This window comes from Aythya ferina (genome assembly GCF_964211825.1).
Source record: "Aythya ferina genome assembly, chromosome: 18".
NCBI lineage: Eukaryota > Metazoa > Chordata > Aves > Anseriformes > Anatidae > Aythya > Aythya ferina.
This window is the reverse complement of record NC_140317.1, coordinates 4,396,133-4,423,069: the sequence shown is the minus strand read 5'-3', so window position 1 is coordinate 4,423,069 and position 26,937 is coordinate 4,396,133. Positions and strand designations below refer to the sequence as shown.

Here is a 26,937-nt window from a genome sequence, read left to right as displayed (position 1 = left end):
TAAATCTCAGGGGCTCCAGTCTGCAAAGAAGTAGGCATCCTTGATTCTCATTGACCTTAGAAGGATCTTATGTGCTTGGAACCCTTCAGAAAAAAAGCCCAAATTATGGATGTGCCCAATCTAAATGCAGACTAGCAACCACAACACACATCGTTCAGGTCTAGTTCATGACTTGTAAGCTGTCATTGTACTAATTGCTATGCTGCATGAGACATCAAAGTTGTAATTTTGCCAGTAAGAGAGCAGTATGCATTCACTAACCGAAAGTAGTCAACATGTGTCTTGCTTTTAAGTTTGTATTTTGTTTCGTTCTTCACACCTGTGTCTAGGACAAGTTTTTCAGGGTGACTGGCATGCTTTTCTGATACTTCAGTGAGCTTATTTTCTCCTTGTGGTCACGTTTGGTAAACAAATTGTGTTTTTATGGATCTGTCTTGGGAGATCCCTGTATATGCTGAAGGAAGACACAATGCTGAGTGGTCCCAGGGCACGTGAACGAGCACTTCTTTGCCCAAAGCTAGGATGATTCTGGGAAGTAGCTTCTTGCTTTAAGTCGGATGGCTGCTTGTGTCCAGATTTTATATCACGTGAGAGCAGGTGGATCTATCTGGTTAGAGTCTAACCTCAGGAGACCTTGTCTCAGTCTGTTTCTCCTTGATTCTCCTACAGGTGGTCACAGAATTAGCTCAGACAGTGGTTTCTTGAAAGGGCCACCAATGCCATGACAACTGTACTGGGCTCGCTGAACTAACCTTGCACAAGCCAAAAGCAGTCACAGAACATTCCAGGGTGGTCTCCTAGTCAGGGCATGAGGTAGGATCCATATCACCCAGTTACAGCATCACCCCCTTCATGTATGCTGTAAAGAACTTGACTGCTATTTAAGGGAGGAACTTCTCTTAACAGTTCTGCTGCAGTAGTGAGGCAATACAGAAGCACTAGAGAGAAAACATTCTCCTTTGCTTAGGTGAATAGAAATAGAACTTTACTGGCTACATAAGAAAATTCTGTAAGGGAAGCTCGCTGACCTAATTAGAAATCACATCTCCCATCTGTTTTCTTCCCTTCCCCAGCTTAATACATACACATATAAGATATGCAACCCAAGGTCACACATTGCAGCACCATTGACCAGCTTCCCTGCTTGTAACTTTGCAGGAGACTAAGGTGCTCTTCAGGAGAATACCACACGTTGCATTTCTTTTTTGCATTTTGAATTAATACAGTTCTTTTCACTATTCTTTTCACTATTCAAACAGTAAAAATGAACCTGAAATTCTGACCTTACAAGGTTCTAAACGAGAACAAATACAGACAGACTTGTATTCTGATAAGCAAGTTTTTGCATAGTATATTTAGGCTACTGTCTGAGTATGACAGGAGAACAATTACATAAGCTGCTTTTTAGAGAATGGGTTCAGACAAAGCTTTTGCTGGTCAGAGTTTCCTGATGTCCCTTTTCAAGATGGAAAAAAAAACAAAACCAGCCAAACAAAAAAAGTAACTGCAGTGGTAGAAGACATCTTTATCAGTTTTAGGTGGTGGTTGACCATTTGCCAACTCTATCCTGTCTGTGGTTTTGTTTGAGAGATGAAAATCAGGCAGAGACATGACTAGCCAAATATTAGCATCATCATTCAGTTCCTGAACACAGGCTGCCTTACGTACAGAGTTTGCTGTGGACTTGCAGAACAACTTGCTGGCATTCATATATTGCCCTCGATGCAGGAAAGCTGGATGGGGAGAAATAACCACCCAGGGACAGAAGATGAAAAAGCTTCCACGAACAACACAATTAGATTGCAGTTGGGCTGATTCTTGCTTAACTGCAGATCTCCCAGTACTGTGTCACAGCTTCGCTGCTTATGCACCACTCCGCTTGTGCCTTGGAGATGAGCAGCACCCAAAGATGGCAGCAAATAAGAGGAGAGCAATAAAAACAAGACAGAAGGTGCTAATCACCACTAGCCCTCCAAGAGCCCAGTCACTCGTTAAAATCAGTCTTTTTAGGTCTTCCAGAACTGAGGATGTCCCTTGTGCAGATGACATGCTGGCTTCTGCCCTGCTGGAGTTAGACAAGAATAATGTCAGATGTTGATGTATCCCCTGTCTCTTTCTGCTCTGTCAGAGCACAGAGGCCCTAAACCAGTACAGGCACACATGCTCTGTGCTGGCAGGTGTCCCTCTTCCAAAAGGTAGAGTCAGTCTTTGCAGGATCTGGAGTATAAACCAGGAGATAGATAACTGAGGCAGCTGTAGAGTCAGATCTACACAGAAGTAGAGAGGAAATCTTCTGCCTTTGCAAGATTTTAGCAGGTGAGATTTATTTTAATCATAGCTTATCAATATTTTTAATAATTGAGTATCTCTCCCAGCATGTTCTATATGAACCCTTCATCTGTCAACTGTACAGCCTAGACATGAAGGGCAAGTATTCAGTAGGAGAACTTGGTTGATTCCAACAGGAAGCAATTCCTCTAAAAATGGGAGTTGGGCACTTAGGCTGTGAGAACACACTGGAGATTAAATGAACACTCATTTAAAAACAAGCAAACCAAGCACACACCAACAGCAAGCACAGAACTTAACGTAGAATTTGTCACTCCCATAGAGCTTAGAACAACCGAGCTTCTTGCATGAGAAGCGTCTCCTTTTAACAAAGTTGGTTTTAACGCTGAGCCACACATTCTGGGTTACTCTACAATAGAGGTATGCTTTCCTCCTGGGAATAACTTAGGTTCATAATTTAAAGTGGGATCTCAGTGAGTTCTACACACTTGCTCTTTCTCTGATACTTTGCATAATGACTTGGCTATCGGCTGTCTTTAAAAAGAAAAAAAACAATAACATTTATTTGAGAGCAGCTTGTGGTTTGAGAGCATCTAAAGCTTCCTTGCTAGATGCTGCTCAAGGGAAAGAAGGAATGGATTACTTCTCACCCTTTCTCTCAAATATGACTGTATGAATGCAGGAAGAGATCTTAATTATTTCAGAATATTTGCCTGAGTTGTCAACCCTTATGTCTGCATCCCAAATACTGTATGAAGACCATGTAAAGTACATTTCATCCTCACCAAGTCACCTTGGATTACAAGCACAAACTCATACTATCATTTCCTGAAGCTTTTGTTTCTTTCTCAGTAGAAAATAACACTGAAGTTTATGCTTTGCTTTTCTGGAATTAGGACAGATCACCAAAGGCGTACAGAACACGGAAGCTGTTCTGGATTGCTTCCTTCTCTTAAAAAGGAGACAGACTGGATACTAGCTCTGCAAACCTGAGGCAGAAACCCTGTACAGCTGCCATCCCTAAAAAACTCCCATCCCTTTTGCTAACCATGGTTAGTCTTCTGAGGTAGGAGAGTTGTATACAATTTTATAAATACCTGAAGCTGTTGTGTTTGCAGTAGGTGTTCCTTCTGGTACCTCCTCTGCACCTACTTGAAGGGATCTCAGCCCGTGGTGAAGGACCCCCTACTGCACCTGCAGCCTTGTAGACCTAGCCTGGAAGTTGCCTGTTTGTACTGCAGTGAATGATTAACAGCTGACTTTCTTGCAAAGGTGTGGCTAATCTAATCAAAGGCCTTGAGCCTAGTTAAAAAGACCCTGTTCACATGTCACTTGGGTGTTTTGTCCTCTCCATGCCTTTATCCACTTGTGTACTTATTCCAGTGCTTGTAGCAGCCTGCCGTGCCCTTCTGTCTAGAGAAGGAAGCAGGTAGTGGTGGAGAGAAGAGGGCTGTGTTGCCTGGGTCTTGGCTGGCTTGGCATTGTAAGCTCAGTTAGGAGACTGCCATTTGTAAAATGGGACTGTGAAGAAGAGTGCCCTGCAGTCCAAACTTCATCGTGACAGCTCAGGTGGATGAACTCATTACAGAGCCTTGTAGTGCTGTTAGCTGCAATAAAATAGATTCCCTGTTGTCTTCTCAACTAAGGAAGACCAGAGGGAAGGGAGATGGGAGGGAAAGAGCAGAGTGTGATACGTGCGAATGGGTGGAAGGAAACTTGTTTTTCACAAGCCAAGCACGTCACTTTGAAACAGGGATAATGTTACAGAATAAAAGCTATTCCATTAAATGGTCAGTAAAGCTTCAGATGCTTCTGCTGGAGCGGCTGGTCTCACAGTCTGCTCTGGGTTTCTCAGGGAAAGCTTTTTCTACAATTGTGTCATCAAGACTGAAGTAGTTATATCCCCTTGTAGATCCTTCTAGGCTCACTGAAGGTTTTAAAATGTGTACAGAAGTTACTGGTTTTGAAACAGTTTTCAGGTTTTCTGTGGTCTGTGTTCCTCTGTGAGTTTTGAAATAGAGGATCCATCCTCACCTGAGCTCAGGGCATGCCAGGTCCCTGTAAGTAAGTAACAAGTGAAACAAAAAAAAAACTACAAAGATTTGTAGGAGTGAACTAGGGAGACTTGTGTGAGTGGTGTACAGGCACTTTCCTAGTCAACAGAAAGTTCAGTAAACTGTTTTTTTTTTTGAGCATATTTCAAGCCAACCTGATCTCTTGCATACAAGACAGTGGCAGAACCCACCCAGCCCAGGCAAACACATACCTAAACACCAAGTATATGAACAGTCCAACGGAGTACAACGGTACGAAACGTTAAGCAGAACATGAGGCCTGTGAGGTGTGGGCAAGTTTGCAGAAATTGGCCAGGGATCCACTTTTCTCCATGGTGGCTGCTCCTCTGCTCCAGAAAGCCACCTGCATTCTTAATAAAATTGCTTAATTTTCTCTCCCTTTCTCTCTCTTCTTCTTTTTTTTTTTTCCTTTTAACAGCACTGCATTTATTCTCTGCCTTAATTCAGGAACTTATAGTGGCAGAGATAAGGCAGGAGCCATTTCCCCTGTCCCCCTGCCTGGTGTCTGTCAGTGGTTTAACTTGTAACACCACTGGGGAAACTCATGTTTGTGGCTTTTTGTGTTGAGATAACGCTTGGCAGCTTGTTCCTAGTGACAGCAACCTGTCAGTCGTTGGTACGTTTCCAGCCCACTGAGCTTCCTCCTGACTGTTAGCACAGCCTGGTTCCATGCTGCTGAAGCATTTCTCAATGGGATTCTGTTAATTCCTGTAGCTGGCACTGTCTAGCACAGGCTAGGAAAGAAAGTAAGCTCTGTTCTTTCACAGGTCTCGTGATTTAACTTAGAAATGTCTGTCTCCTGCAAAAGAGGGGGTCTGAGGCTTCCTGTGTCACCTTGACAGTCGCTTGTTTGTAAGTGAAATGAGCAAAGAGAGGGTAGTGTGATGCACCTCTGAATGTTGATTACAGTAAATGGATGCCATGTTTGAGCTTATCCTACCCTAGCATATTTCCTGGAAGTGAAAGTTTGGGGACAGCATAATAAAGGCCAGCACTTTGTTAGTCTTACTGTGGCTGTGCATGCAGCAGCTCATACTGGTGCGCTCCTCATTTTCTTAGTAGTTGCCAAGCTGGAGCTCAAATACTTTCTAAGGAATGTCTCCGTCTTCTGCTGGAAATGTTTTCTTTTTTCTTGGTATAAAAGTGACATTAGTGATTTGAGGATTTTTTCTTAATTTTTAGACTGTTCTCTGTGTTGCTGCCTGCAAATTTATTTCAATGTGCAACTGTACAAAAAAATGCAAAATACCTAAACTTAGTTTATTTAAAAAAAATAAAGTGCATTAAATACATGAGGAGCTAATGATGCATTCTGCTAAACTGGGTGCGGGCATCAGCAAAGAGGTTTCTGTACAAAATTTCCATTTTGTTGTCCCTTCCAAAGTGTGAAGAAGATTTAAAAGCCCACTGTTAAAAACTTGATTCTTTTCTCTCTTGCTGGATGTTGGCTCTGGCATATGTGTGTGATCCCAGAATATCCCGAGTTGGAAGGGACACACAAGTATCATCGAGTCCAATTCCTGGGTCTGCAGAGGACCACACAAAAATCAGACCATGTGTCTGAGAGCATTGCCCAATGTTTCTTGAACTCAGGCTCAGTGCTGTGACTGCTTCCCTGGGGAGCCTGTCCCAGTGCCCAAATCCCTTTGACTCATCTACATGTAGCAGTTGGAATACAAGGGTAGGAGATGACTTATCTATAAGCATGGAACTTTTTATACCTTCTAGTAAAGGCGATTGTTGTCACATTTGGGGCTGAAAGAAAGCCCAGTGGCTTGCAGAGCTAGGTGCAGCAAGCTGGTCTGTTTGGCTGTCCCAGTTAGGAAAGTCATGGTCTGCACCACAGCCTTGTACTTACAGGAATCCCTTATTGAAGTTCACCTCAGTGTAAACCAAACATACACAGTGGCTGCAGCACGGAGAAAGGATTTATTTTCACTTGTTAACTTCAGCTGTACAGGCCATTCTCGGCTGTGCTTTATTGCAATGCCAGCTGTCAGCTGCTGCATGTATACCCTGAAGTGACGGTTACCATACTGTATGTCACTCCTCTGAAATGCCTTTGAGTATGCTAATAAACATACCTTAGGCATACTGCTTATGTCCACTAAAATAAACTGCACACAGTGCAGGGAGTCAGGCACACAGGTCCCTCGAGTGAGGACGGGGATTTGTTCATCTCCTGTAACTCCCATGCTCTGTAAGGACCATTCGCCTGCAATATGCAGAAGAGCAGAATTCATGAAAGGTCTGACTACCACATGGGAGGGAGCACGTTTACCAGCACAATGTTCAAATTAAACTGTAACATCAGTGATTCTTTCTCTTTTGCCTTCATCTTTCTGTTTACAAAGGGTATTGCACACGATCTGACTTTTCTCTTTGGCAATTTCACATCATCGTAACACCAATGAAATAAAGGAGGGAACATTTGTCACCAGCTGTACGCAGAGCCTCAGGTGGTACATGTAGATCAGAAGGTCCGTGATTTGTTGTTTTCAGCAGTCATCTCAGCTAAATGTGTCTATTGCACTTGGCTTTAGAGAGAGCAGGTTTGGGCCTGATCCAAGATGTACTAAGCTTGTCGACCTCCCAGCAATGTCAGAGGGTTTTTCTGGCCCCCAACATCATCCTTTTGGATTAGCCACTTGTGAAGAGAGAAGGTGCTGTCTAGCCATGTGGCAGCTTACATGTTCTCTGCTTTGGTCTGTGGCTCAGTGTTCACAGAAGGAATCCTTGGCCAGCCCAGCTGCAGGGCTGTTACTGGGTAAGTGTGTCTATTTTGTCAGCAGCATGTGTCCATGCACCCCCAGCCCACCCTGAAGAGGAAGACAGTGATGGTAAAGCAGCGTTACCTTTCTGGTCACACCACGGAGCCCAGCAGTAGCCATCACAGAAAGAATGAATTCCATGCCGTGATTTCTGGTCCTCTGAGTCATACTCATTAATATTGTTATTGCCATTTTCAGTGAGCTAGAGCAGAGAGTCATTCCCGTGGGTCTGAATCATGATGGCCACGCTTGTCCTTGGTAGTAGGTTGTCACCTCTTGATGCGCTTCATGGATGGGCGCTCGGGCGGACCTGGATCTTCCTACGTCTGTGGTCAGGACGTCCATCGCAGCTACAGCAGCTGTAGCAGCAGCAGCTGCAAGCAATGATCATGAGCAGCAGAACGGTAACTGAAAAGAGAAGAAAGGGATATTGCTTCACGACATAGGGGGAGTCACTGGAGACTAACCCTACGTCTCCTGTAAGTTGTCTGATGAGCGGCAGAATGAACAGTCAGGTTTCTTGATTCTTGTCCTCTATCCCCACCTCCCTCCTTTTAAGTTCCTGCTTTCTTGTATTAGTTATCCGTTTAATCTGGACAAGTGTCATTGCACATCAGGCCTTAGTAGGAGCTGAAGGTGTGCTGGGTGGCTTCTCAATAACTGTGCCGATTGCCCAGCTGATTGTCCATAATGGTTTAGGAGCTAGGTATACTGGTTTCCCCGTATGATGAGCACTGAGTTAGGACTTTGCCCAATACCCATCTGTCTCCTCCCATGGATACTTGGTAGAGATAAAAAGATAAGAGGTTCCTGTTCCTTTGTCAGACTAGGCCAAGATCAGTCAGCAGGTCCAAAGATTCAGGCCAGGCAGATAGGGCAGGCCCAGCGAAGAAAGGTTTAAGGAGTTAATTTCAGGTTTGTTTCCAGAGGTAAATAAATGAAAGCAGTGGAAGAGAGAAATTCCTCTGCAACGATAAAGAGCAAATGAGAATGAACGGTGCCTTTACTCTGGGCAAGGGAGGCAGGATCCTAGTTGCGTGTATTTTTCAGTAGGCAAGACAGTAACCAAAAAATATCCCTCACCTTCAGACTGAAAGGTTGCTTTTCAGACTGTGGCCCCAGAGTTCATCTGCTGCACGCACAAAATTCCTAAAAATTGTCACTCCTGGGTATTCTGTGATCGTAACAGCCATGTACCAAGCTATGTGGGGGCGGCACAGCTTTACCTGCCTTCCTGGCTGTTGTTTGGCAGATGGGATACAACTAAGCGGGGCTGTGCACCTGGAAAGGATGGAGATCAAACTCTCCCCATAGTTGTCAAAAGCAACTAGAGAGGGGTTGGCTGGTCCAACTGGCAGTTCCGTTTCTGAAGAGTGCCTGATGTGAGCCCTTTAAGGAGAACAGGTATTCGTGACTGGGTTGGTTTTATGCTTTCTTCTGTAGTCAGCTTGAGAAAATAGATACTTCAAAAAGAGGGGTTTGTTTTGCAAAGCAGTGGGCTGGCCTGTTGTTATTCTACACTAGGCGTAGTGGTCAGGGTAGGGTGGGACGGGTTAGTTTATCTGGAAAAGGATGACATGTTTAATCCTGCAAAACTCGTAAGGAGCATGCGCACACATGTGTGCACGTGTTCTTTAAAGGTCTGGAGATGGGCTGCCAGGTAATCTGACCTGTGGGGAACCAGCTGTCACTATGAGAGGGGAAAAAAAAAAAAAGGAAGCAGGTTTGTCTGTTTCTGAATTCCAGCCCAGGGAGGAGTGTCCAGGCTGCAAACACACCCTTCCTTCCAGCGCTGGGAGAGAGCAGTACCTCTGAGGGGGCAGGCCTGCCTTCCTTCCTGGTTGTTTTCCCATTGTTTAAACAAACATCATCCCCCACGATCAAGCAGCTCTTTTTTATTCCTTCCGTGCCATCCCCACACAGGGTGGCAAAAGGGATCTTACCATTGTCAGGGAATAAAGAGGCTCAGCTGAAGCATCCTGGCACCCGCTGAATTAAGCACAGGAGAGATCCTCAGCATCTCAGAGCTGAGTGTTTTTCATGGCAGTAAGCTCTCCCAATACCCTTTGTTATAAACAAATATATCCGCTGTGCATGAAAACATTGCAGCAACTCTCGGTTAGGTAAGATACTGCTGTTTAAACTCATGCTAAACTAGGGGAGCGTTGGGGAAAGTTATACTGTTGCCTCTGATGCTCTGTGTGTGTGTGAAGATACACACTGAATACTAAAAAATGACCAAGAAATTAAAAGGGGTCTCAGAGCACAGCCTGGAAAACAACTGCCAACACCACCGACCTGTCAACAAAGATCTCAGAGCAAGCTGCCCCTGTAGAAGAGAAGAGACGTCTGACACCCCTCTACTTCCACCGATAAACTCACCGATAAACAGAAGAACCACACAGAAGGACACGATCTCCACAGGGTCAGCCTTGGGCAGTTTCTGAAGCTTAAGGAGAAACTTCTCACCAATGGTTTGCATTTCCTTCAGAAAGCCTTCAGAAGACATTCTGGCTCAACCTCTCCAGGCTTTACGCTGTAGAAAAACCAAATAAATCTTTTCACTGACTAATGCTAGGAAGCTGCCAGCCTTCTTATAGAGCCGGTGATCACAAGTAAAACGAGTTTATCTGGTCTCAGCCCTCGTTCCCAGTAGCTAAGGTGGAGGACTATTAACTGTCTGTTCGTTCTGGCACTGTTTTCATTACAAAATCTGGCTTTGAGGTTGTTTTTGACAGTTAGGCTGTTATGCAAAGGTGAAACTGTTTTTTCTAAAAGGATGGGTACTTAAGCAGCGATAGAATTAGAACTGGACAGCGGCTGCCCTTGACTTCCACCCCATGAAAGTGTGTTTTTTTTTTCCCCGTTTATGTTAACTTGTCCTTCCAGAAAGAAGTGCAATTCTCTGTACTCCAGTAGTAGTTTTCAGTTATATTCTACTGAACACACAGTAACGCACAGTAGGTCTTTTTGAAGACTTCTCGTGCTCCAGCTATACAGAGTCCCCTCAGAAACCTGAGGTGTTTACTTTGACACCACACTGCAGTCCCCTTCATGTTTTATCACCATTCAGTAAAACTGGTTGAAACCAAGATCTAAAGCCCATGTTCTCTGGGGACAGTTGGATGCTTTTCAATTTCTTACAGATGACTGCAAGTTTTTTATGGTAAGTTAAATGTTGCCCTATATTCTATTTTATAATTTAAGCCACGGTCTGTGCTAATATATAAATAGAACAGTGGAGGTCCACCCATCGCTGCTGGTGATGAGCAAAGCAAAAGCCCCTGGATCTGTCAGGGAGATACCTCCCTTAACAGAGGGCAACCTTCCTGCCCTGCCTGGTCGTCTTCTTCATTCTCAGTAAGAATGATCGTCAGGAACTATTGGGATAATAGTATTAGTTTAGTCAAAGTTAGGTACCTCAGCTTTGCCACTAGTATTTGCTGATCTTGTCCCACTGTGAGCAAATTTTTGGAAAGTATTGCAACAAACAAGCTTTCAGGAGAGCTATGGAAGTTAAAATTTTCCTTCAGGAGGTAAACGAAACAGGAGATTGCTGAGAAATATATGCAGTTTTGGCTAAAGTAAGCGTTTGGGCTTACAGATGGATTATGGCTCTTATCAATGATAACATTAAATGAAATGATATAATTATGTCAAAACTTAGCAGCTTGTGTGTGTTACAATAGTCAACGCTGTTTTATGAGACTTGAACACTGCAATTTAATTTCCTAGTCTTGTTGATAATACAAAGTCAAAAGACCAAGACAGTGCTCCCAGAACAAGGCAGCGGTTCACTACTGCACATCTGGTTTGGTTACTCAAACAAATGGATGCTTGGAGTTCAGTTTTTCTAAACACACTGAGGACAAAGAGACCTTGGCTGTTTCTTTGCATGCTGGGCTTAAATAATTCAGTGCCAAGTAAAATTACATTTTGTATGTTTATGCAATCCAGAAAGGGTTTTCTTTGTTCTTTTAAATCCAAGCTAAGGAATAAAAATCGGAACCAGCTGGTTTCCTACAGTTGTGGGTGGATGGAAGAGCTGCATCTACAGAAAGGTTTCTGTGCAACTTAGCAGAGAAGCATAGCTGTGGCCTTTTGACCTGAAAAGGTCACTTTGGAGACTAGGATTAAATAGCTCTTTCCAGATAATTGCCATACCCCAAATGAGCTGCTCCAGAAGTGGCTCCTTTTCCCTTTGCACGGTGCTGTGAGATTCTGTCAGCAGGTTTCCAGTTTTGTTTCCATTCCAAGAGATGGCGGTGCAGGCAGAGGTGATGTGATTTGTGTTTTCTGCTCTTGGCTCTAGAAGAAAAACTTTAAAAGAAAAATGTATTCCTGGCTCTAACGTTCTAAGAATGTTTGTTCCCTTTGAGAGTATTTCTGCCTGCCCAGAAGCTGTCCTAGTAAGGAGTCTGCTGTAACCTCTCATGCCATGCTTTGGGCTGCATCAGAAGCAGCAAGTATGAGAACTAGGCTTCCGAAGCTTGGGTATACAATGGAAAATTACTAATTGGGACTGTAGAACTCCACATGGACTAGCAGAGAGCCTAGTCTGAAATGGTAAGAGCTTTTCTCAGTAGAGAAAGAGCTTTGTCTCAGTCATGGGCATTCCTTTGCCCCTGGTACCTGATCTAGAGCGAAGTGAAGGAGGTTTTGTTCTAAAACTTGCAAGGAATGTTGCTCGTTTACCTTAGGTTGAACTTCTTCAGGGACAAAGTTTGAAGCCAGTGGTGCAGGCTGTGAGGAAGCAAATGTTTTTCCACTCAACTGCACTTCTGAGTGGAACTGAGTTCAGTTCCAAGGGTGTCACAGCTTTGGGATTTCTTGTGCATAGCAAAAGGGTGATGAATAAATCACTTCTAAAAAAAAAATAAAAATAAAAAAACTCACAAAGAAAGGTAGTGATACTCATGGACTTTATCTTCCATTCTACTTGTGTGCAAAGGCTTTGGTCGGGACTAGTTTTGGTTGTGATCTTTTCTCAGCTGATGTCAGCACAAACAAGATCGCACCCTAAAGATTAGCATGAGGGTAAGGCTTGCCTGCCTGTGTGACTTACACAAGTTGTCTCGTGTGTCTGCCTTCTCTTCCTCACCTCCAACACAACAGGGATGACACTGCTTACAGGTTTCAGGATGGAACTACAAGAATTAATTCTTTTTCTTTTTTTTTTTTCCCCTCTTACTGTGTGCAAGTCATTTCCCAGTTCCCAACAGCAGTAAAGGCCGGGCGGTGCAGGATACTTGGTTGAAGCAGTGATTGTAATGATTATTATTAAAATAGGCAAGTTTTAAGAGATTTGAAACTTCAGGTTGTAAGTCTTAACGGACAGTTAACTTTCTAAGCCTGGATTGCTGATCTAGGGCCTAGATGGTGTGGGGTTTGGAGCAAACATAGTTCTCTGCCAGTGATTTTCTGAGTTGGGAATCTCTCCTTTCTTGCTGTTCTTCCTCAAAAATGCATCCCGTGAGGACGGGAACCCGCCAGAGCAGAGGAGACACAGCTGTTAGGGCAGCAAAGCCAATGGAACTTGTTATGGAAGAAATGCTGAATGACCACAGAGCAATGCTGTCTTTGTGGTGCTTTGTCAGATAAATGTCACAAACTTGTTTGCCATAGCTATAGCTCGAGCTGATACAGAGTGAAAAGAGGGGCAAGAGGACAAACTTGTATAGAAAAGGAAGTGAACGCGATGCTAATGCCTTGTGACAGGCAGTTTGCAAGTTCCTGCTGGGGTGCTGTGGAAGCCTGAAATTCGTGGTTTCTGCTGCTTCCTTTTCTGGCTGTTCTTTAAAAAATATCTACCCAGTGTTGCCAGTGGGACTAGACCATCAAATCTTTCTGCCCTCCTCTGTTACAGGGCCTGGCAGAGGAGGAAATAAACCAAACATTTTAATTTGGGGTTGTTTTTGAAAACAAGGCAGAATCTGCCACGTGCTGTGAGTTGAAAAGAGAACGCAGTAATAATGCAGGGGGATGCTGACGTTTGCAGGTGTGCTGCAAGGATCCGATGATCATTTCATGCCGAAGAAACATGTTCTACACTTAGGGCACCTGTAGAGTTAGATTCCCAGAAAATGCTGATATTTGTTTTTAATGCAGATCCATCTTGCTGTGTCTACTGAGTACAGCTGTGCAAATTGCCATAATAGCACTGAGATTATCTCTCTGAACTATTTTAATGGATTTAAGCCATATTGAAGCACTCAAAGAAATTGGCTGCTCAGCTCGTCTGAGAATAAAGCCATTAAACGGCCTCAACCTAGACATTCAAGACAAAAGCCGTGGTCATGGTTTCTTGGTCCCGTGAACGGGCTGCGTGTGGTAGCTTCCTGGCTTCCAGCAAGAAACAGAGCTTTGGGGTGACTGTAACACGGGTCTCGCATCCTTTTGTCTGACTTAAGCTAATCAAGTTGTTACAAGTATGTTGGAACTGATGGAAATTAATCTCCTTTTGGGTCTGTCTGCAGCTTGGGAAAGCCACATCCTTTCTGTGTCTGCACAGGTGCATCACGAGGTGAGCTGTAGAGAGTGGGTGAGCTTAAATTTGCTGCCGAGGAATGTGACACTTGTTTAGTCTTAACCATGATGGCATTTGGACGGCCTATTTCAGCACAAAGAACATGAATTTGAGTTTGTGGTTTAGCCCCAGGACTGGAAGTTAGTAAATGCAGGCACTCTTCCGGGGCTGCCGCTGATGCATACTGGTTGTGTGACCTTGGGTAACTCATCCCGTCCTCTGTTGTGTGACTTCATCTCTGCAAAGCAGCAGAGCACGTAACCACCATCAGAGGTGTGTCCGAGCCTCTAAAATGTTCTGGAAGGTTGAGATAGACAGACAGTAAGTCCCTGGTTCTGTTGCAGCTACACAAGGAAATTAAATTACCTTTGCTTGCTGACTGCTTGTTACACTTCAGTCATTGAGCCCGTTCAGGATGAAAGTAGATGAAAGCAAGGCTTCTGCTCTTGGTTGCTCCTTACCCAGTCGTACCAAGGGTTTATTTCTCATGACACGACCTCCCAGTCCCTAGGTTTTACTGTGCTCTCTCTGAGAAGCTTGGTTTGCATGGGTTTGTTGCTAGAGTGATCTGAAAACAGAGCTGAAGCTTGGAGGCCTCACCTCTGCTGGTGGTGCCCTGAAGCTGCCAACGATTGTTCTGATGCTGCGAGTCCCATGAAGGTGAGCTCGATATCCTCCACGGAATGCTCACTGCCCGTGTCAGACATACAAAGCAGGATTCCATGGTGAGCCCAAACAAGCCGAATGCCAGGGTAACCTCCTCGTTGTCTTTTCCCAAGACTGTGGCTATGCAGAAGCAAATCCTACAAGGCAATCCCAGTCTTACAGAGCAGGGTGCTGAGGAGCTGAAGGGGAGGAGGTGCTTTTTGTCCTGGTCTAAATCTTTAAAATAAGTTTTGACTGTGTTCGGCCACTTTCTTAGTAACACAAAGGTTTGGTCAGTTCCTAAACCTTCCAGCTTTGTACTTGGTTCCTGAATCACTCCTTTGATTTCATGTGGATAAGGTCTGCAATGCTTCCTGTCCTAAAATGGTCTTGGTCTTCTAGGTGGTGTTGTAGTTGGATGCATTTTGGCAGAACATGTAATGATTCCTGTCTGATTGTTTATTGTTTTAAGTTTGTAATGTAATTCTGAGATGAAAAGGGCTATAGAAATGTAGTAGCATTGCCTGGTTTTCCCTCATCATTGTCAGTGCAATGTGTGCTGGCAAGACTGTAGTTGACCAGCCACGTGAATCTTAACTATGGTTCACAGGCAAGCCCTTTTTTTCTAAAACAGGAGTGAACAGAGCCAGACAGACCTATAATTCATTCCCAAGCAGATGAAAATAGTTTCCAGTATCAAGAGAATTCAGTTTTTTAACAGCACACACCCAAACTGGTAAATTGCAGCTCCATGTCATGGGAGAAAAGCCTTGACTTTGTCAGCTGGTCTGGAAAAGAAGGCCACGCGTGCCTGCAGATTATAAAGCAGCCCCGGCTGGGTGGCCATTTGGCTGGAACACCCTGTCATCTCCACCACCCACTATTTGGAGACTGGTTTTGAGGTAGCAGCGTAAACGTTCCTTCCCTCCCCAACAACCTAGTATTAGACTAATATAAAAAGGCCCTGAATTCCCTGCAATAGCAGTCGGAGGAGCTGAGGTGCCCATCGGGGCGCTGAGCTGAGAGGCTCTACACCTCTGCAAAACACAGTGGTTTTCTCCAGTCTGTCCCACAAGCAAATCCACAAAATGCCAGGAGACAGCTCCTCACTACAAGTCCCATTTTTAAGAAGTGGGGAAACGAAGGCACAGAGCCATCTGGTGAAAGGAAAAGGTCAGTCTTAAAAATAAAACTGTAGCTCTTCTACAAGAGAACTTTTTTTAGGCCCAAGGGTACTGATGCCTGAATCTAGCCTCAAAGTCTCTTCTAATATTAGCAAAATAACCATTTCCCAGGAAGCTGACAGAGAGGTAACTGTATGCCCATGAAAGTAGCTGGCTGTAAATAGTTCCTTCACAAACGGACTGGGATCTATCAGCAATTTGGTGTTTGAGGTAAGGCACCTGGAGCCCTTTGAGGGTTCTGGAAACACCTTCCCAATCTTCTTTCAGCCACCTCCAGCTCCCATCCTTGCCTGGCCTCCAGACCTCAGCAAACTACGTGCATTTGTGAGTTGCTTGAAATGCGCTGGTCTAATCCTTGTAAAGACACCACTTGGCTGTAGGATCTCCAAACTGGAGGCGACAACAGCTGCATCCTCCGAAGAAGCTGTTTTGGGCTGTCGCAGCTGTGCGACTTGGGGAGCGGTTGCAGGGGGCCATGGCAAGACCCTGCACGAGGGCGAGGTGTGGGTGCTGCTCCCTGCGCCCACCCTCTTGCCGTGCCCCCCGTCCATCCTGCGGCTCTGCTCGCTGCAGGCTCCATGGGGCAGGCTGCTGCTGCTGCGGCCGGGAGCTGCTCCGTCGAACTCGGTTTGTTTTGTACCTCCACTCCCCTAACTGCTTTGGCATTTCGCTCAGGCTAAGAGGCCCGTGCACTGTGACAGCTGTAACATAAGCCATGTCCTGCTTCTTTTATCCAGACATGTGTTTCATATTGCTTTTTCCTCCCCCCCCCGTATGTACACGCTGCTGCGGCTGGACAAGCCCCCAGCCAAACCCGTTAAGGTTTTCTTTTGCGAGGAGAACTTGGCCTGCTTCTCTCCCTCCCTCCTTCCCCCTGCCCTTCTCCCCTTGCTCCTCCTCCCTTCCTTTTTTTTTTTTTTCCTAAACTTTGTTTTTCCCGTACTTTGTGGAACCATCTTAGCTGTGACAAACAAGCTGCAGAGACCCTTCATTAGCTGGGTGGAAACTTCCCCTCCATCCCCTTTGAACCTAGGGCTGAGCTGGAGGCGTGCGGGTCTTACCCACCAGATCTTCTCCCGCAGGCAGTTCCAATTCGGTCGGGTCTTTGCAGGAGCTGCCCTCCCTTCCACCTTAATGGGACCGGAGAGAAGTGGAAATACCTGATCCTTAGCATTCCTCCCCACAGGCATGTGTGGGAATGGGGAAGACATCTTTCTAGGAGAATTGGCTTTCTGCCCCTCTGCCTGCCTGTTTGTAAACAGCTGAGTGCCCCGGCGCTGCCTGCAAGAGGCAGGGGGGCAGCTCAGTGTTAGGAGCCACAGGATCTTCCGAACAGTATGATCAGCTTCAGAGAGCAGAAAATAGGGTCTGTTTGGTCAGCCTCCTTGCCAGCCCCCCCTTCCCATGCCCAGCAGCAAGCAGTGCACATTGTGGGACACCCCTCTGTGTAAACCCAAGGCTCACAGAGTGTCATTTCATGTATCTGAGGGATCCTTTGCCTTTTCTTTTTCCCTTCTCGCTGCCTTCAGACCCGATGGTCTTGGTATTGAAAACTGTACCCCATGTCTGTGTATGGCTGTGTTCGCTCTCAGAGCAGTGGTTTCTCGTGCTGTTTTGAATAGTAAACCAGCATCTGTGCCGGATACACTGGCTGCCTTTTTTTTTTTTTTTTTAAATGCTTGTTAGAAGCTGTGTAAAATCTTTCCATTTATTTCTATTGGACACAGATGCTTTACTTGCACAGTATGCTAGTTTCCCGGCTGGGGTTTGTTTTCTAAGCTCTCTGTTTGCTTCAGGATTTGGGAGATAAAACTCAGCTCCAGCTGGGAGGAGCTCTGGAGAAATGCTGTCGCTGGCACCCACCCGCGTTTGGTTTGACACGCGTTTGCCTGTGCTGGCAGCTACTCTCTAATGGCACATCCACTGTTTGTACGGACGAGCAGCCCAGCTCTCTTGCCCAAACTAAGTGCTAATACACGAAAACCTCACCGCGGAGAATGCCCTGTGCCAGACCTGCTTATCAGCTAAGGTCACATTCCATAACAGCAACAGCAAAATGAGTGCACAGCCTTTCTAATCAACAAAAAAGTTGCTTGCTTCTGCTCTGACTGTAGAAGCAACACCAGACTGCAGGCTGGGTCCTTTTGTTAGCAGCACGGCAGCAGCACGGCTTTCTGGAATCCTGTTCAAAGCTTTTCTCTTGCCACCTTGCTCCGGAGTGTCCCCTTGCAGACAAATTCAGGCTAGCGAGCACTACCCGAGGGCTGCTTTTGCAATTTGTCATACAAAGAGCTACAAAGGCTGCAGCTGCTTGCTAAGTAACCGAATGCTAAGGTGCTATGCTACGGTTGACCGCCCAGCAGCGAGAGCTCAGCCTTACCCCAGCCGTGCCACGAGCTCTTCTCCTCCTCTTGTTTTTCCTCCTCTCCTCTTCAACTTTCACGTCATCTCTCCCCTCATCCTGGCTCGTGTCTCGCTCCTCGCTCGGCTCCTCTCTGCTCTGCTGCTGACAGCCAGCTGTTGTCTCTGCCTATTTTTTTGGTGCTGCTGTCGGGGCGATGCCAAGTTTCGTGTTACAGGGGTGCCAGCGCGGGAGGGCGGCCGGCCGGCAGCGCACCGCGGGGCAGCCGCTGCTGCAGCCTCCCATTTGTTGCTGGCTTCCGCTGCGCATCTCCTCCTAGCAAGGTCTTTTCTTTTTTTCTTTGCGTTTGATTCTCGCCTCGCAATGCTTTGGGTGTGTGTTAAAGCAATTAACTCTTCTTTATGCTGCCCGGTTTCCTTCCGACTCCCGGGGGAAGGAGCTTTCTCGGGTGTGCTTTGAAGGGGCAGAGCGAGAAATCGCAGCCACAGCGCAGCGCGGTCTGCTGCTGGCACGGGGGTGATGCTGGAGGTGAATTTGTTTCATGCCCCCAGACGAGTCATTTACTCTCTCGAAGCCTTGGTTTTTTGCTTCTCGTGTACTGGGGACAGCTGCCACCCGCTGTCGTGTCCCTGAGGGCTGCTGAAGTTCAGCTGCACTACAGCTATGCCGTCCTTCAGACAGGTGCAAAATGATAATGCCTCATCAACCACATAATTTGCCCTTCTATTTGATAGAGCTCATTAAATGGCTTTTGTTCAGCAACCGACATCTACATAAATAATTTGTCTTTATATAATTTTTGTCACCTTAATCCCGCTCTCTCATTTCATGGCTTTATTCCAAAACTTGCTGTGTTTTGGGGGAGCTCTTCCGATGAGGCTGTGTACCTTTCTTTGGCTGCCACGAGGGAATGCTTTCTTCCTGGTGTATTTTGGCAGAGACAAAGCCTCTTTTCAGATTCGTGACTTTGCTGCTTCTCTGACAGTTGATCTGTTTCTGCTAATTGCAGGAATAGTGCTACCATTTTACCCAACGTACAGAAGTACAAAAAGGAGGCATGGTGCAGGCATCCAGGGGGGTCAGTTCAGTGCTTTCCTGAAATGCATTGCCACAGACAAAAACACATTAATCATCTCAACTGTTATTTGCTCTTCATCCTATCCCATTATATAAAGTAGGGTAGGATGTCTCAAATGAAGTAATGATTTTACCTAGATGTTTTAAAGACCGGTGGAAAGCTCATATGTACTTCTGTTGAAGGATGGGTGAGGCAGACAATACAGATGCATATTTGAAAGGCTAAATAATCTTAGGATATGCATAAGAATGCAAACTACCATTAATTGATGTAAAGCAGCTCTCCATCTCTGGGGCATTAGTCAGGTGCTCATGTGACTTGGGAAGTTTCCCCACCACATGACAGTGCATAACCAGCTGTGTTTCAAGACCTCTTGCATTCAGTTAAGCATTACTCCAGTGGTTCTCCCAGCACCCCTACTGGTAACTATTTTTAGTCTTTTGACTCCAGTTATGGGACTGCAGTCTTAGTTCTGCAACTGAATTCCCGTTATGACCCAACTCACGAGTGCCGTTAGCTACGTGAGGCTGTGGCCCTGATTTGGGCTATTTCTGTATGAAGATAAAGGCAATTATAGCAAGCTGCACCGAAAAAAAAAAAAAAAAGGCTTTACAAGCCTGATAGGCTAGCAACTTGAACGTCTCTAAATTCCAGTGACTTCAGAGCTGATCTCTGCTCCCCCAAAACCCTCCTTTGTGGTGTCTGTCATGTTTGCATTCAGGCACAGATTGCATGTGAACACCTCAGCATAAGCCTGGTGAGTAGGAGGGGGGAGAAGGCCTGGCCATTCCTGTATGCCTCAGTTAACTCTAATTCGGATCAGTGTGTGTGAGAGCGAGACGTGGACTAATGAGAATGCCTGCCTGTTTTCTTTTGGGGAAACAAAAAGCTCACTTGCAGCTCACTGACATTTTTATAGTCACATTGCATTGGCAGGACAGGCCGCACCAGCAGTTCTTTTGGAAAAGCAGAACAAGGGGATCAAATGTGTTGCCCCCTTCCCGGTCCCCCCACCCTTCCCCACCATGTGAAAGGAGCTCTTTCTTTGAGCGCAAGGCAAGAGTGAGTCAGTGTGGCTCTGCAGGGGGATATAAAGCCAGCTTTGTAGTAGCCCTTTCAGGCTTTCAGTGCCCGAGCCCCTGCAGCACATCACCGCTGCTCCAGCCCTTCTCACCTGAGCAGCGCCAGATCCTTTGCACTTCAGCACACGCGCTCCATCGCTCCGGCGGCAGCAGCCTGTAACCTGCTGCTTTCCTTGTTCTGCTGCTTAAAATTCACCGGGTCGTGGGAATGAGCGAGCCGGCAGCCCCTGCAGCCCCTTACGGGGTTTGTTAGGGATGCTCTGGTAGACACACAGTTATGTTCCCCCAGACGCACGCACACAAGTTCACAAGCGAGCCGTGTTTGTTAGTCGGATCTCTGGCAAGTTCAGGCGTGCCTTAAAGGGTTTCTAAAAAGAGTAAATGAAGTGTTCCCTCTTGTACTTTTCCTCTGTGTGACCCACTTTTTGCACATGAAGTTGGTAAGCCAACTAGGGCACTCCTTGGTAGAGAAGCAAAATCTCCACTTTGATCTTCCTTTCAGTAAAACAATTCTCTTGTTGCTGCTTGACTGCAGGATTTATCTCTAAATACCCAATGAAGTGTTTCCGTGTATTGGGTATCGGGATTCGGAGGAGGATACAACTGGCTGCCTGTGCTGTGAAACCCGGCTTTTCAAAAGCTCTTCTAAATTCTTCCAGCTTTCTAAAAAAAAGTGGCTGCCTGGTTCTTCTTTCTCTAGCACAATCAACATCTTCCCTGGTTTAAGTTAGGGAGTGTTCTAGAAGAGAAATTGCTTCCTGCCTGTATCGCTAATGAGCATTTATCTGTCACTGAACTTTTTTTACATATCCCACAGCACTGATGGCTGCCAGAAATCTTTGAAGATTCCTGGAAGAAGAAGCTAGTCATCTTCACAGGGCTAGCTTGCTAAGGCTGGTGGAGCTGGTTGTGCAATACTGTTTGAGCAAAGGGACTGGTTTACGTGGGTGTCGGACTCTACCCGAACTCCCCACGGATCTGAAGCACTGTTAGCAAGTCAAGAACCTCAACTGTACATGTATTTTCCAAATAGCGCTCCCTTGTGTCTTCAGTCCAGACTTTATTTCTGACTTAATTTACATTCCTGTATTCAAACGTGGATTTGTTACCTTCAAACCACGGACAATAAAATGAGAAGCTCTCCAGTGTGAAATACGTGGGCATATTCTGAGCTGTAGGACGTAGGTATCAAGAGGACCTCTTTACATATTTATTCTAGAGCCATTCTGATTGGACACAGAACGTATTTGGGCAGTGATGCAGAATTAATAACTGGGTATTTCATCCATTGCACATTTTGCAGAACTCAAAGGTCTGAAAACATTTATCAGAAGGTTGATGCTCCTGTTTGGTTTACATGAAGGGAAATGAAGGCACAGAGACTGTAAGCAGGATACCAGGAACACAACCCCAGTTCTGCTCCAGGACTCAACCACTGTATTTCCTGCTGGAATAGGCATTCTCTGCAAAAAAGGACCCAAGTCTTTATCAAAAGACAACTTACATTTGGAGGGTTGGAGTTGTGCAATGAAAATAATTGCCCAATCATTTTTCCTTTTGTCTCCTAGGTGTCGTCATGCTGCCATAGCAAAGTACTTCGGCGATGTCACTCCACCTTGTAATAAGTGCTGCGATTACTGCAAGAACCCAGGGGCAGTGAAAAGGCAGCTGGAGTCACTGGAGCGCTGCAGCAACAGCTGGAATAAAACCTGCATCGGGCCCTCAAGTTCCTCTTGGGATAGCTACGACCCAGAGCTGTATGAAGGAGGAAGGAGAGGTTGCAGAGGTTTTAGCAGGTCTGTACTTGGTAGCTCAAATTCTGCTCACAGGAGCTATCAGAGAGGAGAGAGCATCTCACAGCTGCAGGCCCAGCCACTCCTATTTTCAGCACATGTTTCTGTGTGGTGGTATTTTTCTGTAACTTCCTGGCAGCAGGAGCTGGAATTTCATTTTCCACACACTTTGGCAGCCTTGATCAAATTCATGTCCCAGAGAGCGAAAAGCTGTTTTGAATGACCTAAGAATTGCCCTGCAGAAGGTAATTGGTTCAAGAAACCAGGCTGAAATTTTCGAAAGCACTAAATGGGCACAGCCCTGTTCACAGTCACAAGGTTCAGAAATGTTTAAACTGAGACCAGCTTGACAGCAAAGGACGGTCCAGAGCTTGTTCCTGGCTTAGTGCTGATGTCTGTTGGCCAGCAGGCTGGGGGACCAGTGACAGAACTTAGTCATCACAGAGGATATAATGGTGTGCCAGCATCAGATTCTTCTGCTGATTGCTAAATTTTAGTGTTTCCCCATCAGGCTGAGAGCAAAAGAAAGATGTGCAGTCAGAAACATGATTTATTCTGTAAAATGTTTGGCAGTGTGGAGATGGCAACTTCTCTTCTTCCTTGTTTGTTGGCTGTGTTGCAGCCATCGTGCAGCTCTGCCAGGATGAGTTTCCCCGTTTGCATTGCCCATGGAGCTCTTCCAGGATGCACAGTGCCGTTGGCTGGTGTAGGCCTCTGCTTTCCCTTAGGCTGAGACTCGAAGCTTTGTTCTTCGGGCAATTCCAGTTGAGTCAGAGGAAAGTGGTGTACTTGTGCCATAAGCTTGTGTTTGATCTCGGGACCTGAGAAGACACTGCCGAGGAATGGATGCTGTGCCCTTTCTGCCATCTCAGCTCCAAGGGCAGTAATGACTGACAGGGTACATGACCCAAAGCAGTGACTACTCAGCCCCATGGGAGGAGCTGTCAGAGCTTCTGAAACGAAGTCCTACATTCTCAGAGCACTAGTTGCCTGCTTGCTAGTTCATGAGATTAATAAATCCCATCGACACTGCTGTCCAGGTTGAGTAGTAGTGAAACTAAGAGCTTAGACTCATTCAGAAAGGCTCTGAAATACATCTTCTCTAAATCCTGGGATGACCTAAGCTTCCCGAAGCCTTTGCCACAGATAATGCTACGTCTGTAGAAATGTTTTTTCCTTTTGTTCTCCTGCCTTATCCAGGTATGATGAAGAAAGCAGCAGGAATGGGGATGAAGTCAATGAAGAGATTCGGAAACGGGAGTGGAACGACTTCTACAAAAAGCAGATGAGTCTGCGCAAAGTGAGTTTGTGTACCTTTGTAAGAGATTCACAGATCGTTTGCTGTTAACCTTTATGCTGTGAGCTTGTCTTATAAAGGCTTTCCTGGCACTAGTGAAAGTAAATTACTGCGTCTTGCTGTCCCTTGTTCTGGCTTTTACTGAGTACTTCTGCTTTTGTCACATTCTCCATATTCTGGGTCAGTCTCATAATGGGAAGGAATCCAGCTTACCTTTCTGCAACACTCATCAAGTGGATCCTGCTGTCTTTATCAACTCTGATATTACTTGAAACAAATTTTCCCATTCAGCTTCTCTTAGATATTCCTATAGCAAAGTTGAACTTTTGGCTTTGATTCTCATCCTTTCTCTCCTTTTCCCCATTTTTCTGCCTTTTCAGTACCATTGTAACTTCAGCATTAATTTTCCCTGGAGCAAGGGGATAAAAATATATCTTTTGTTTTTCTAGACCTGCATGTGTGTTACAGGAATGGAAATGTTTGCTTGATTTTTTTGTTATTATTATTTTATTTTTTTGTTCCAGGGCCAGGAACCAGAAAAAGATCATTTTATCCCTCCAAGTAAATCTCTTCTTTGATTTATAGTGGGTTTTCTTTGGGAGAGGGAAGTCTTTTATTTTGCAGCTGCATGTAATTTATGTAGCATCAACACTGGGGGTATCAGTCCCTAGGCACAGGGGTTGGGCTTTTGGCTGTGAAAGCTTGGCTGGAAGAGATGAATCTGAGTTTAGATTTGGTTGGGGTGAAGATATGGAGTGCGTCTTTCCGAACAACTTTTCCAAACAAGTTAGAGAGAAGGAACGTTGTCTAACCTGACTTTTTAGGCTATTTCTGCAGTGTTTATGCAGCGGTATTCAATTGGAATGGAAACTGTTGAAAAACTTTGCCATTTGTATCTGTGCTACATGGAGCCCTGTCTAGCAACACAGGTCTTACACTGCTGTAAATGAATACCTGATGGCTCATGTTTCTCTGTTCAACCTCTTTATTTTTGGTTGGTGCTGGGGGAGAGCAGAATTGTTTTTCCTAAGAGCTGGGATGCCTTGAAAAAGGGCTTCCTGGGATGGAGAGGTTTTAGTGATGTTAGTCTTAAACTAGCAAAACAGACCTTCTCATCCAGAGAAAGAAATCTCATTTTCCTTCAGTGACTCTCTTGGAATTTGTAGCTATTGCAGTTGAGAGGGGTGACTGTAGTGGTTCTTGGGGTGACTGCAGGGAAGAGCATAACAGGCAATACTGGGCTGGCACCACCCCAGTGAGAACTGAAATGTTCTGTGCTGTGATGCTACGATGCCTTTCTTCAAATGTCTCTGCTATGATAGGTGCAGACTGCCCCTTGAAAGACGCCTCCAGCAGAAGAATCTCTAAGCTCACAGTGAAGGTAAGAGTTTAACGTTGACTCCCTGACCCACAAAGAACAAAGCTTCTGCCTGTCCTGTTCTTACTCCTTCTGGGTTAGAAGTCCAAGGGGCACTGTGATTTCTGTAGAACATGTCTGAGTATCGCATGTTTCCTAGGGACGGGAACACTGCTTGAAGATACTGGAAGAAGCTTTGAGAGACAACCAAAAGGTTCCAGCAGAAGGAAAAGGGTATGAGACGAGAGACAAGGGGTAGTGTATGGAGTCCCTTAACACAGGCCTACTCTTCCCCAGGCAACAATACCACTTTAAGGGAATGCCTTTTAATTGGTCCAAGGATGTATCTTCACCTAACAGCATCCTTCTTGTAGTCATGTTCATGATCAGACATGAGGATTCCTGTGTCTGATTCTGCTAAATCAGCTCGATCCCAGGAGTTGCAATTCCCCCCTGCCCCATAAGATGGGGATAGCGTACTTCCAAACTGAGCAAATGAACAAGAGGGCTTCAATTTAAATCTGTGCTCATCATTCCATTCCCCAGCAAGTCACCACTACATCCTTAATTGGGAGTTATCACTTACTCTTGCATCAGAGGTAGAGAATTTTGTACTTTCTGGGAGATGCTTAAGCATTAGTGTTCCCTTTGCAGATATAGAAGTGTGTCTTGCCAGAAATCACCCCAGCCTGTGTTACAGGTCAGACCCTCATGCCTGTGCCGTGGAGCTGGAGTATGAAGCTTTCAGAACCAGTAAAATGGCAAACTCATACAAGGCATCTGTGCTAAAGAAGGTAGGGCCCAACATCTGCTGTTGCTTGCCCTTGCCTCTTAACATGGTGTGACCTCAGCTCAGCTCAGGGAAAGGAGTAGAGTTTGTGTGGGATAGATGGAGAAATTCCACTTGCCTTGGATGTCTTCCAAATCTTTCTTTGTGGCTTTGTTTCCAGGAGGAACCAGAATCATGTTGGTTTCAAATCCTCATTGGCTGCAGTCTATGAGCTTACAGCCTTTGGAAACCTGCATTATCAGTGCAAGCTTATCCAGATATCCTCTAGGTCTAGCAACGGAGGGAATGGGAAGTTCTTTAGCTTGTTGCTGACAATAGAGCAGCCTAGGTTTAGATTAGCTGGTTGCCTCCTTGAAGATGTTCCTGTTCTTGAGACAGGAGTATCTCCATATTTGTTTTACCAGCTACAGCTTTGAGTGTGTACTGAGGCAGGAATACACAAAGATTTTTAGTCACCAGGAGTTTGCTTCTGTTCTCTTTTCAGGTAGCAGAGATCAACAAAGCCTCAAAAGGCGGAGAGTTGTTCTCAGTCTTTGGGTCAGGAACTGGTGGCAACAGAAGCTTGGAGACAAAATCTGAGTCTCCAGCAGAGGAGAACTTCCTCCCTGCATCCCAGGTTTACTCGGTGAGTGCAGATGGGATGGACAAGGGGGGAATGATATGGCTTGCCTACCTACTTTTTTATTATTGTTTTTAAAGTTCTTTTTGTTTTTTTCATCTCACCCTAACCAAAGATGTTGTCTGTTTCCTTACTGTGGGGCTATGGCATTAGACTACTCTATTTGCATGATTTCTCAGTTGATGGTCATGATGAGGAGTCAATTTTAGAGCCCTACCCATCTTACAGCTGTATGAACAGTAGTGTATTGTGCACATAAACTTGGCTCCTTTTAGAGCTGTGCACACAGGACCTCCTTGCTGCTCTCATACCCTATTTTTTTTTCTCCTTCTTTTCTCCTTAGTTCAAACCCAAGCGTGTGGGAGCTGGGTTTCCAAAGAGTTCCAGCTTATTCCAGACAGCTTCAGAACTGCTGACGATCCAGGAGGAAAACAATACGAAGCTTGTCAAAAAAGAAGATTGTCCAAATGAGCAAGACAACAGCAACTGTAATCTGGAGCCAGACAAGAGAAACCATGTTCTCCAGAAAAAAGAAAAAGCAAAAAAAGAAAAAGCAAAGTGTGAGAGTTCTGAGGTAGAACTACTCCTTCCTGAAAAGAAGGGACAGCAACCCAGTCCAGACACAAAAACTGCCCTTTGTGATAGCCCTGCTAAGAAAGCCAAAGTTAGCAAAAAGCAGCAAATGCTGGCAGAGGCAGCCAAAAAAGAATCACAGGATATTTCCAAGTTCTTCTCCGTCTCCAAAGGTGGGTCTAAAGCCAAAAGTTGCAGCACAGCAGAGGAAGTCAGCTGTTCTGCAAGCACACTACCTCAGGTTTCTTCTCAAAGCGTATGTCAAGAGACACCACCACCTCAGGGAAACAAAGATGAATCTGGAGAGGATGTGACTGCACAGTCCCAGGCAGAGAATGAAGAGCTGGGGGGGACAGAAGGAACATTGACTGAGAAGGAGGAGGAAGGAACACTGACTGTGAAGGAAGAGGATTTTAAGACCCAGCAGGCTGCTGAATCTGAACTCCTTCAGGACGAACTTGATGTAAAATCCAGGTAATATCTCCACCTCTCTCCT

At 45.5% G+C, this 26,937-nt stretch overlaps 2 protein-coding genes across 13 annotated transcripts in view; one reads left to right on the top strand and one right to left on the bottom strand.

Moving 5' to 3' along the window:
* RECQL5 (RecQ like helicase 5) overlaps positions 1 to 26,937 on the top strand; it is a 38,375-nt gene that overhangs the window by 8,694 nt on the left and 2,744 nt on the right. For all 6 annotated transcript variants that reach the window (XM_084492082.1, XM_084492084.1, XM_084492083.1 and 3 more), the window contains 8 exons: positions 21,581 to 21,808; positions 23,006 to 23,105; positions 23,627 to 23,663; positions 24,425 to 24,483; positions 24,620 to 24,693; positions 25,160 to 25,253; positions 25,734 to 25,874; positions 26,212 to 26,915. In XM_084492082.1, coding sequence (XP_084348208.1) covers positions 21,581 to 21,808; positions 23,006 to 23,105; positions 23,627 to 23,663; positions 24,425 to 24,483; positions 24,620 to 24,693; positions 25,160 to 25,253; positions 25,734 to 25,874; positions 26,212 to 26,915 — 1,437 coding nt within the window. The remainder of the gene's footprint in view (positions 1 to 21,580; positions 21,809 to 23,005; positions 23,106 to 23,626; positions 23,664 to 24,424; positions 24,484 to 24,619; positions 24,694 to 25,159; positions 25,254 to 25,733; positions 25,875 to 26,211; positions 26,916 to 26,937) is intronic.
* Positions 1,329 to 18,472, bottom strand: SMIM5 (small integral membrane protein 5). Of its 7 annotated transcripts, none has more exons than XM_084492110.1 (6): positions 17,871 to 18,454; positions 11,831 to 12,000; positions 11,300 to 11,455; positions 9,518 to 9,671; positions 3,387 to 7,543; positions 1,329 to 2,065 (listed from the first exon to the last, which is right to left on the bottom strand). In XM_084492110.1, the coding sequence occupies exons 4-5, from the start codon at positions 9,642 to 9,644 to the stop codon at positions 7,422 to 7,424; spliced, it is 249 nt and encodes an 82-aa protein (XP_084348236.1). In that variant the 5' UTR covers positions 9,645 to 9,671; positions 11,300 to 11,455; positions 11,831 to 12,000; positions 17,871 to 18,454; the 3' UTR covers positions 1,329 to 2,065; positions 3,387 to 7,421. The 7 variants fall into 7 exon arrangements, with proteins under 7 accessions (XP_084348236.1, XP_084348238.1, XP_084348240.1 ...); XM_084492112.1 differs by having other exon boundaries at positions 11,300 to 11,443; XM_084492114.1 differs by having other exon boundaries at positions 7,220 to 7,543; positions 11,300 to 12,000.